This window comes from Fusarium redolens, assembly GCF_020744475.1.
Source record: "Fusarium redolens strain MPI-CAGE-AT-0023 chromosome Unknown BKA55scaffold_18, whole genome shotgun sequence".
Lineage (NCBI taxonomy): Eukaryota > Fungi > Ascomycota > Sordariomycetes > Hypocreales > Nectriaceae > Fusarium > Fusarium redolens.
This window is the reverse complement of record NW_025763681.1, coordinates 851987-863416: the sequence shown is the minus strand read 5'-3', so window position 1 is coordinate 863416 and position 11430 is coordinate 851987. Positions and strand designations below refer to the sequence as shown.

The window sequence follows — 11430 nt, the reverse complement described above, 5'->3', positions numbered from 1 at the left end:
TGATATAGACAAGTGTTTGCTATAATATCTTGGAAATAGGGGCCTTGAGTAGACTCGTAGAAGGTTTGGGCATTGCTGGATCGAAGCAGCAAATAACACGGTACATGATGCATGTTTTTACAACTGTGGCAGAGACCAGTGGTCCAGCGTATGCACGAAATGCGTATGGTCTGATGCGTACACCATGTTACCCAAAGCACCCAGCGCCGTGTTAAAGGCGCCGCTGCTTATCGCGGATGCAAATTGGTTTTGTGCCGCGAAACATTGTCCTTGCAATCGGGCTGGCTCGCCGCTACCAATGCGGGAGGCCGACCTGATGTGCTACGTAGCCGCCTACCCTCAACTTGGGCCTCAACGTGTTGGTCCAACACTGATGGCGTTATTATCTGTGTCCATGGTAGTGGAAGCGATTTTAAAAAAATTATTCATTCAGTAGCTTTTCTATTAAGGGAATCCATCACTGAATACAAACTGAGGCTTAGCCAAACTATCTGACTCATTTCTCAACAGACATCTATCACTACTTCTTTTTGCTTACCTGTCGCCGGTCGGTTCATAATGGGTAGCATCAGCAGCAATGATCAGATCGAATATCTCTTTCATCACCTGTTCCTGCCTCCAAAGTTACCAGGCGGTGATGATATGAGTGCCCCGAATACTATCTTCCTGGCGAATTTTGTGCTGCAGACTCTGCAGCGCTTTGCTATCGAGTTGGGAGAGAAGGACACGACGCTCGTCCAGCCTGTCATTTCTATGTTGCAAACTATGCCAGTTGTGACGGGCCCGAAGGGACTTGACCACGTTGGCGTTCAGAAGGCTCTGCAATGCCTTTCCTTTGACAGTAAGTACTTACCTTACTTTGTGTTATCCTTTCCCACCAACAATCATATTTATAGACCCTGTCGCTCTTTTCCATATCGCTGCACAGAACGCAGGCTTGCTTATTCGTAAATCGAGCAACTCATTCTGCTTCGAAACTTTTGAGCTGTCTCCTACCAATGCAGCCGTCATGGCCACTAAGGGTCGTCTGATTCGTCAGTTTCCAGACACTGCAACGGAGATAGCTTCAGAGGATTTTGAGAACCAGGCATTTCAGGAAGTCCTGGCCAATACGCTTGTTAAAATGTCCCACCAGAGGGTTTCTGAAGCTCAGCCCAAGGCCAGAAAAGCCGGAAAAGATCATCATGAGGACCGAGAGACAACAGGTCCACGAATCGTCACTGAGCTACTGACGAGTATCCTCAGAGGTATCGGAAAATTGGCCAAGGTTAACGGCATCTGCAAAAATACTCGCGAAGAAATCAGTTACAGCAGCAGTAACCTTCCATGGAGAAGATCTCCCGTCTGGCTCCTCATCCGCGTCGGTCTACAGCTCACCATGAGCCGCCTATCAGGTGGATCAGATGATATCTATAAACGATTCATGGTCTACCTGATGGCGCAGGTGCTCCTTCGAGCAAACCAAGCCCTTGCTCCCAGCGAGATGCTTCACATCATGATGACTAAGATCTCATGCCGCCTCTGCAAGCTTGAAGGGCTGCGCAACGACAAGTGGCTTTCGACTGTCCGTGATGTTGTTTCAGCAGCTTCGAAAAATCTGAAGGAGAGATGGGAACGAATCTGTAATCATTCGGAGAAGCAGCTGGACATCGCATCCTTATCTTTAATTAAGATGAAGGACCACCTCTTATTCTCCATTCCAGAGATTGACAACTTCCTTGCATCCATTTCGCACCGCGGCAGTAATAATGACACCTCAACTTTCAGTCCGATTGCCCACGTCTCATGCTTGAATGCCGATAGCCTTCCAGTGGTTCGCACACCAAGTGATGATTCCTACGTCCAGTTCAATCTCGCAATGATAGAGTCGTGGGTTCAATACAACCTCAACCAATGGATCGAAAAGCATCTTCATGAGGAATCAGTCTGCGCATCACTTAAAGTCCTGCTTGAAAGCTATCATTCGGCTGCAAGAGCTTGTTACTCAACCCGCCCAGAAGCTGCATCACGAATGCTTCTGACGATCGGCGAGATCTGGATAGCTACCGACAAAGCTACATTGCATAACTACCCCATGCTCAGGGAATACGATGCCGAAGTACCCACTGAGATCTGGCAAGCACTTTTGTTACAGTCAAAGGCAGATATGATAAGACTCCAGCGTCTTGAAACATATCTCATGGACCGCAAAAGGACACCAAGTAAGCCGTCCGTGTTCCGCTCTTTTGGCGACAGCATGTCTTTTCCCGTGCGATATTTCCAACAGTCGCCAATACTTCAAAGTAAGAAGGTTTCAATCGAGGAGAGGGCTGAGTTGGATAAACAAGCCAAGATCAAGGAGTTCAATCACCTCAAAGACAGATACAACGACTTGATGCAACAGTATAACACCACAACATGCCGAGAGATTTATCAAACCGTACTAGGCGTCAGGTATCCGATACATGACCCCTGCTGCCACCGATGTTCTTTGGCGGATCAAGCGAGTAGTCTGCAGATAATGGTTCACGAGTGGCCGTTACCCACCAAGACTCTCGAAGCTCAGGCTACAGTCTTTGAACTCGGGATCCCCCACCAATTTGCAGAGTGGCGTGATGTCACGTTTTATTTCATCCATGATGTGCTTTCTTTCAAATCTTTTGGGGAACGCCCTGATTCATCTTATCCGTTGGACTCGTACAGCGGTCTCTCCCCCTGGTACAACTCCGACATGAGCCGAGTGCATCTTCTATCGGGAGCAAAGCCTCATCTTCAAACTCATCGCCGTCATAAATACATCGCAGTCAGCGAAGTATCCGATGTCTACCTCGACAATGGTCTAGTCTATCGTTATTTCGATCGCGCCAGTGGCAGTTTCATTTCCCCATTCACCCAGTCAATGGCCGTCTCTAACTTGTGTACGTTCAAACTTCCCGAGCGCGCTCAGGCCTTGCAACCTTTTCTCGTCCGCTCCTGGCTCCAGCCGGATGGAGAGACTCCCAACCAGGTGATAGCAAGTCAATCTAAATGCCCTAGATACATGACTTTAGGGGAATACAAAGCCTTGACTATCTTACCGTATGGATACCGTCTTCCGTGGATGAGCATATTGACACAACTCGCTATGCCCACGCTTGACTTCAACCAGGACGAGACAGCAATCTTCTTACTTCAAGTGAGCCTGCAAGCTGGGCCAATGTTGGCTTCTGAGGCCACTCGGGAAGCTCACACACGTCTCACTGACGTGGAGTTTGGTTGTCGGCTGTTGGAGACCCTCTCGCAGGCAGTTTCAAGGATCGAAAAGAATTGGGAGTCCCATACGGCCTTGTGCTCTTTCACACTGTTGACAATTCGGTTTCTGTCTCTGGCCAGCCCACAGCTGTCTCAGGATATCTTGGGGCTTTTATGTCATTGTCGCAGTATCTCATACCAGTGGTTAACGACTTTGATCAGGAAAATCCAGGATACGGTTGATGATATGCAAAGGAGGGAGCTTTTGGAGTCGGCCCTCAATGTTGCTATGATATGTGTACAAACGTTTCACGTTGACGATAACCAGTTGGAGAAGATCCTCAGAGACTCACAGCAGGCGTCTCTCCTGGTTGAATCCTCTATCATCATCCAAAACACCACTCTTGCCAACAACGAGACCCAAAGCCCATTTCAAAGCATCATGGAGGACAGAACCAAATACACTTTGCACCGCACACAGCGATTCCTTGTCAACGAGGTCATCTATCGCGGCAATTGGTGCCTCGATCTGGCTATAAAGCGAAGCTGGCCAGACTTCTCTCGTACCACAGAGTGGTCCACAGCCTCTTCTACATGTTATTGGCTTGAAACAAACTCTGGACGAAGACAAGTCCACCTTAACCTTCTGACGGGCGAACTACTGGTCAATGGCGCCCCATTAACTCGTCTACCTCGTGACTATAATATGCACGAAGATTATGGGAGACTTTTTGGATCCATGATCTTGGATGTCATGCCAAGTGATGCACCAGGCATGCGGTTCAGCGCAACCCGAGATTTGCAAGACTATACAGTTCACTTTGGCATGCAAGAACAAGACCTTCTAGTGCAATTACACAAACCTGGATCAACGTTGGATCTGATTCCGTCCAGATTGCTGAAAGGAACAGTCCCTTATCAGTTTTCTGACAATTTTTCTCATTGGTACCATCGCGAAACAAAAAGCATAGAATTCTGCAAAATTCACAAGTCTTGGGCTTTGGATGATCAGAGAAACTGGCGCTTTATACGAGATGAGGGCCATTGGAAACTGGGCCGTCATGGTGGTACTTTTCTTGTTGCCCCCTCAAGCGAGTTGGCTACGCAAATCGCAGAGATCTTCAACCCTCTTGAAGCACCATTGGGACTTCATTTGGTTTACAGCACTGCCAAGTCGGATACCGAGATCCAAATTCCAAGTCTGAGACTAGAGTTTCTTCTCAGATCGGGGGAGTCATTCATCGAATCCCGTCAGTTCCGTGACATGCACGTTGATCCGAATCAATCTATAGGAACACTCATGGGACTCAAAAGCAAACTCGTCTTATCCAGCAGCAGGGAACCACCTAGCAGAACGATCCTCATACCCGAAGGCGATGTTCAACATGAGATGCATACATTCAACCATATTGACAAACACACGATGGTCAGGGTGGTCCATGGTAGCGCACGTCGTGTACAGGCTTACAAGCTCGACGGCCTCCTTGGTCGACTTGTAGGTAGCACCAAGACTGAGAGCAAGCTCTACCTGGCATACCTCCACGGCCTCACCTCGTTCTGTCTCCCGGACCCCTTCATCGGGCGAACAGGAACTGAAGAAGCTTTGGATATATTGCGATCTGCTATTGTCCGCGTTACCAGCATCTTGACGGAAACTTCGTATGGTATCCTACACTCAATCTCCACCTTATCACCAAAGCGTTCCTTCTATCCAAGGAATGAAAAAGTTATGCAAGTCGTCGGGTGGTCTTCCAGGTTGAGTTATGTATCCCAGGACGATCGCTTCTACAGAGCCGTATGCAATTTACTTGCTGGGTCTCGTGAGATCAGTTTTCTTCATCCCAAGCGCGAAGTACCAGACTCTCCAGACTTCTCCTCAGTTCATCTGGTTGAAAGGGCAATTAACAGGGCTTCCCGGGGACACGTTGCTGGCTTCGGTGCCGAAGAGTTTACGACTCAGCACGATGTCAGGTATAACGCGAGGACTCAAGAAATACCGTCAGATCGAGGCATCCGCGCTCAAGAGATCGCTTACCGTATTTACCACTCTCAGTGTTACATTATCGAGACAGTCGATCCTTCTTTTGCTCAGGTCTTCTATCAACTTCTCAGTTCGAGCAAAGTTTTCAACTCAAGTCAAATACCACCCAAGAGCATGATGCAATACGACTCGAAGTGGTTCCAAAAGCCAGAGAGCTTTCTTGCGTCAGACTGGTGTAAGATACACTATGCTTTCCACAGGAAGCAAGACTGGTTGAACAAATTCGAACTGATGGCTTGGATGGCGACAGTGTCATATTCAAGTCACCACAACCCCCAAATAACTCAGGCATTATTGATGATAGCCCAGTGCTCTTCAGTCCTCGAGGTACCTTTGCCGGAAGAATATTTGTATGATCTTTCAGAAGGATGCACTGCTATTGCCAAAGAGGTAAGGAGGTTAACAGAAAATGAAGTCTATCCTATTGCCTCATGTCCAGAAGCGTCACTCCCCTATTCGCGAGGTGAATCTCCCCAGCAGCTAGTAAAAAGACGCGAGAGGCGTTTCAAAGAAAACAAAAGACATGTAGTTGATACTTTTGTTGACCGTATCATCTCTCAGTGGCCTTGCCCGGCCCTGCGTACCCCGTCGGAGGGTACGGTCGACACTTACCTGAGATGTAAGAATGTGATGGCGAGCTTGTATCCCAAATGGGATTCGTGGTATATGAATTGGAAGTTCAAGGAGTATCTTCAAGAGATCTCTGATCGCCTAAGAGAGGTGCCAGTAAGAGGTCTAAAACTCGAGCCCCAACCCGAGAGGGTTACGATTTCCCCACCGAGTCGGCGTACTGGATTTATATCCATCGAGGACTTGTTTTACACTGCAGTTCCACAGTCTACTTTTGGCCAGATACCAAAGCCAGATGTTTTGCTTCGAATGACAAAGACGGACTCGAGGACTGTGAAAAAGCTGACCGAGGTCATCATCAGCCTCGAGATTCAGGCAAAGTTGCCGTACGAGCATCGCTATCTGAACGATCTGCGTCAAAGTCTCTTAAATTTGAGCAAGCGGCACGACCAAGAACTAGATTTAGACCAGCGTGCAATCCTTCATCCCCTGTTCAAACAAAACCTGGAGGATTGCACGAAACACGCAAAGACGGTTTATCAGTATCTATCACGAGCAATCATTGACATCTTGACGCGAAAGCCTGGTGTCCAAGTGCTGGAATCGGTGAAGCTTATTCTCGAAGATTCGAGCTACCTTCCTAGAGTTACACCGCTTCTATTACTACAACAACTTCGGTCATCACGTTTTTCTTGTCTGCCCGAAAGATGGAAAGTGGCTATTATAGAGTACGCGACTGCCATCTCTGCTACTCAGCGGGCCAAACGACTGGTACGGTTTGAATCTAACCCTATGTATCTTCTCCGCGAGGTCCAGAACCCTGGGCATGAGGCGTGGGAAGCCTGGGATCACCCTGAGTGGTTGCTACTGGAATGCGAGAGCGAGATCATGATACGAAACGTGCAACAGCAAATCGCCCAGAAGATGATCAACCCTCCAAAGGGCGAAAATGCAGTTATGCAGCTGAACATGGGTGAGGGCAAATCTACTGTTATCGTCCCAATGGTCGCTACGGCTCTTGCGGATGGTTCAAAGATAATTCGTGTCATCGTTGCCAAACCTCAAGCAAAGCAGATGCATCGGATGCTTGTTTCAAAACTGTCTGGTCTACTCGATCGCCCAGTTTACCTACTACCATTCTCCAGAGACATTCGTATGAACACGCAACGAGCAGAAGCAATTCATCGATTAGTCACAAGATGCAGGAATGAAGGTGGTGTCCTGATGGTTCAGCCGGAACATTTGCTGTCCTTGCAGCTGATGGAGCTAGAATGCCACCTCAGCAGTAACAAAGAAGCTGCAGAACGATTGACTTCAATCCGAGAACTATTCGACCATGGGTCTCGAGATATAGTTGATGAAAGCGACGAGAACTTCAGTGCCAAATTTGAGCTTATATACACGCTGGGGCACCAGTGCTCAATCGAAGATAGCCCCAGCAGATGGGTAGTCATTCAAGAAGTGCTGGGGCTGGTTGCCCAAATCGCTGGTGAAGCCAAATCTGAGTTTTCGAAATCACTCGAGTTTGATGATCGCAACAATGGGCGATATCCCATAGTACGCTTTCTACAAGCTGATGCTGGCGAAGTAGTTCTCGATCGTATTGCCAACAGGATTTGCAAGACCGGGATGTGTGGATTCCCGATCTCAAACCAGCCTGAGAAAATTCGGAGCGCTGTTTACCGCTACATCACTCGATGGAAGCTCAAGAAAGTAGACACTAAGCTGGTCGAGACCAGCTTGTTCTTTGACGGAGCAGCAATCGGCCGCATTCTACTTCTACGGGGTCTATTTTCAGGTGGTATCCTCGCTTTTGCTTTGGGCCAGAAGAGATGGAGAGTAAACTATGGAATCGATCCGCACCGTGAGACTGGGACCAAGTTGGCTGTTCCTTTTCGCGCTAAGGATAGCCCAACGCCACGATCAGAGTTCAGCCATCCTGACGTCGTGATTACCCTTACTTGCCTGAGTTACTACTACGGTGGCCTGGATGAAGAAGCTCTATTCTCTGCCTTTTCAATTCTTACCAAATCTGATAATGCCAGGGTGGAATACCATGAGTGGACCAGAACCGCTCCGAGCCTGCCATCATCGTTCAGAACCTTAGAAGGGGTCAATTTGCGAGATCGGGCCCAGTTCAAAAAAGAGATATATCCCCACCTTTGCTTCTCTAAGTCGGCGATCGATTACTACCTGAGCCACCTGGTCTTCAGTAAGGAGGCGAAGGAGTTTCCGCATAAATTGTCGGCGTCAGGCTGGGATCTAGCCAAGATTAAAGACAATCCTACCACTGGGTTTAGCGGGACCAATGATTCAAGATATGTTCTCCCTACGGATATCATCCAACTAGACCTTCCGGAGCAGAAACACACCAATGCGCTCGTCCTTAGCCATCTCTTACAATCACAAAATGGGGTCGCTTTAGTGCCGCAGGAAGCCAAAGGTACCCCATTCAACAGCCGGATGCTTCTAGATATGATATCGGGAATGAACACGCAGACACGTGTGATCTTGGATGTTGGCGCTCAGGTAATTGACCTCACTAACCTAGAGTTTGCAAAACAGTGGCTGGCTCGTTATCAGGATGATGACAACACCCAAGCAGTCGTCTGTTTCAATGAAGATGACGAGATTATTGTGCTCGATCGTTCAGGCAAAGTTGAAGAACTTGAAACGTCACCATTTGCTGAACATATGGATCGATGCCTTGTCTTTCTAGATGAGTCGCATACCAGAGGGACAGATCTCAAGCTCCCCCCAAACTACCGCGCAGTAGTCACATTGGGTGCCGGTTTAACAAAGGATCGACTGGTTCAGGGTATGTGGAAACAAGATCCTGCTAGAATTTTGCTAATCCTTTTGCAGCTTGTATGCGAATGCGGAAACTCGGGAAAGGACAAAGCGTAGAGTTTTGCGTGCCGTGGGAGATTGAGCAGAAGATCATCCGCTTAAAGCTTCAAGAAAAAGCTGCCAGACGTGGGATCGCCATATCTGACGTTCTCAGTTGGGTCATTACCGAAACGTGTCTCGATCTGCGTAAAGCGATTCCCCTATGGCTCAATCAGGGTGTTCGATTCAGTAGACACCAAGTCTTCTGGTCAAAAAGAAAAGGCGATGCTGTTTCCAGATGGGCTGAGCAGTTTCTCGAGGAGGAAGCTCAGACCCTGGACCAACGCTATCGTCCAAGAGCCAGCCGCATTACCTTGGATTCACTTTTGGACAAAGCTGGCGCCCTCATGACTAACGAGCTCCGAGCCCGCTGCGATGAGTTTGGATTGACTGAACTTCATACAGCATCATTACAAGAAGAGCAAGAGCGAGAGCTTTCCCCCGAAACAGAGCAAGAACGACAAGTTGAGAAACCACCTGCGGCAGAGCCAGAAACTCATTTTGTTAGTCAATCTCTGAAAGATTGGATACTGAAGGGTTCTTCCTCAATCGATATCACTTTGTTCCAGGCTGAGCATAAGCCAGCCTTCCAGACGCTGAACAACACATCGGCAGCTCAATATTTCAACGTTCAAGCTTTTCCGAGTACTGTGCGTGCCACATTGGATTTTGCCAAGACAGTCAAAGGGACTTTCGGGGCCAGGAACTACTCAGACTGCTTTCAACGCCCCGTCCAATGGATCATGACCAATAAGTGTCAAGCCGAATCAGTTTGCCTTGTGATTATAAGCCCATTTGAGGCTCAAGAGCTACTACCACTGATCGAAAGGTCTCAGCATGTGACTCTCCACCTCTATGCTCCCAGGGTAAACCTTGCCTTCCAGTCGCTCGATCATTTACAACTCTATCGGTTATCGGGAAAGCCCACGTTGGATGCTACCCCAAGGAGTGTTGTCACGTTCCTGAACCTTTTTTCAGGACAACTCTACCTATCGTCTTTTCAGGACTATACCGATGTTTGCGATCTGCTTGGGCTGGCTTGGGATGCTGCGGATGAGTCTGTTATCCTCGGTCCAGATGGTTTTATTCCTCCAGGCGTCAGAGGAAGTGTTGTCAATAAGTCAGTATTTTCGCAGAGCCCTGTTCAATTCTTGCGACTACTTATGGAAAAGATCCGGCAGGATTGTGGATCAATTGAGAAGACAGATATCGGTAAGATCTTTGAAGGTATGCGTCTGCTGGAGGATGACTTCAAAGGAAGGAGTTAGAAACTAGGGTATTACCTTGGCTGGTATCCATAATGTTGACGAGACCTACTTTAAGCTGCCATCAATCTAGATGCTTCGATGACTCAATAAGCCTCGTAGCAATTGACCTTGAGTCGACCTACAGGATGGAAGTAGGAATATTTGGTTTTGACAGTACGACATTCCAAGAAGGTAAACACAATCTCGTTTTGTCTTTACTTGCACTCTGTCTAGTTGATGGGAAGGAATACTCAGTTGCAAAAGTCCCGATTGAGTGAAACCACTACGCATGTACAGTACAGGTCCATAAACTCTGGCGGCTCTCCAGTTTACCAAAAAGTAAAATACTAAAATAAACAAATAAATAAAGATAGCTAGCTATATCTAATTTAATTGATTAACTCAACTTCAGTACTATATTAATCCTCCGATAACCTTATTATAGCTATCATTATCTACGATTGTCATATCCTCCAATTTTGCAAAAGAAGAATCCTCATCTTTCCTCTCTGCCCCGCTTGAGAGAATACAGAACTCATCAAGCTCTAGGCTGCTCCAGACAACCTCAATCAGCCAGCGCCAGGCTGTCAGGTCCCCACCAAGCTCGATCGACTCTAAAACCACTGTCCTGAGCGTTCGGTGATGACACAGCAGTAAGATTGTGATATCTTCCTTGGTGGTATCGATCAAGTGAAGCGTTATACTTTCTAGTTTGGGGATGTACAGGTCCTTGGCAATCTCGGAGAATCGACCTCCTTCATCCCTATGCTCAAAGCTAAGCTCGAGATCGGAGAGCTCGGGCAGAAGGTGTATAAACTGAAGAAGACCAAAGCCCCATTTTCTTCCTGAAATCGTATCGTCTGGAGGAGACTCCGGATCGAGTGAGATCTGGAGTTGGCGCAGGCTGGTAGGGAAAGATCTCCATAGGATGATGGACGATGACGGGCCCATAAGCATGAAAGGGCTAATCCGATTGGCATTCTCAAGCATCATACTAGGCTCGATATCCAGGTACTGGACCGAAATTAATTCCGCTGACTGCTATGGCCGCGAGAACGACCTGGACGATGTGATGTACTTGTCGAATGCTTGCTTTCGACTTGAATGTAAGTCCCCTCTGCGGCAGGATACCAATCCGCTGTCTTAGCCTTCTCATTACCCAGGCATGTATGCTTGTACTAATATTGATCTTTCTGCAACGTTTCAGGTATGTCATAGCTCCTGCCAAGCATTTCACATCGTAGCCTGCACGCATCATATCAGCGCTGCCCACAAATCAAATCAAATCAATCAAATATCCCGAAAATCTTACTTCAAACAAACAAATCCAAAATCTTGGATTTGAGATAACATTTGATATATTTGGTACGGGATATAATGCCATGGAAGATAGCTGGTTAGGCTTATGGCCGCCTTTCCTCACAACTTACCCAGTACTCAAGAGGTGCCAAAGATCTGGCACTTAGATCAGGC

General features: G+C 47.7%; 2 protein-coding genes across 2 annotated transcripts; one reads left to right on the top strand and one right to left on the bottom strand.

The window, feature by feature from the left end:
• Positions 1–558: 558 nt before the first annotated feature.
• Positions 559–9978, top strand: BKA55DRAFT_695504 (uncharacterized protein; the record flags this gene model as incomplete). The annotated part of the gene is made up of 3 exons (XM_046200157.1): positions 559–841; positions 897–8639; positions 8687–9978. 3 exons carry the CDS (start codon positions 559–561, stop codon positions 9976–9978), a joined length of 9318 nt encoding a protein of 3105 aa, XP_046044331.1.
• Positions 9979–10371: 393 nt separating this feature from the next.
• On the bottom strand, positions 10372–11215 carry BKA55DRAFT_544449 (uncharacterized protein; the record flags this gene model as incomplete). Its single annotated transcript, XM_046190711.1, has 2 exons — positions 10372–10971; positions 11036–11215. The coding sequence occupies 2 exons, from the start codon at positions 11213–11215 to the stop codon at positions 10372–10374; spliced, it is 780 nt and encodes a 259-aa protein (XP_046044330.1).
• Positions 11216–11430: the final 215 nt, after the last annotated feature.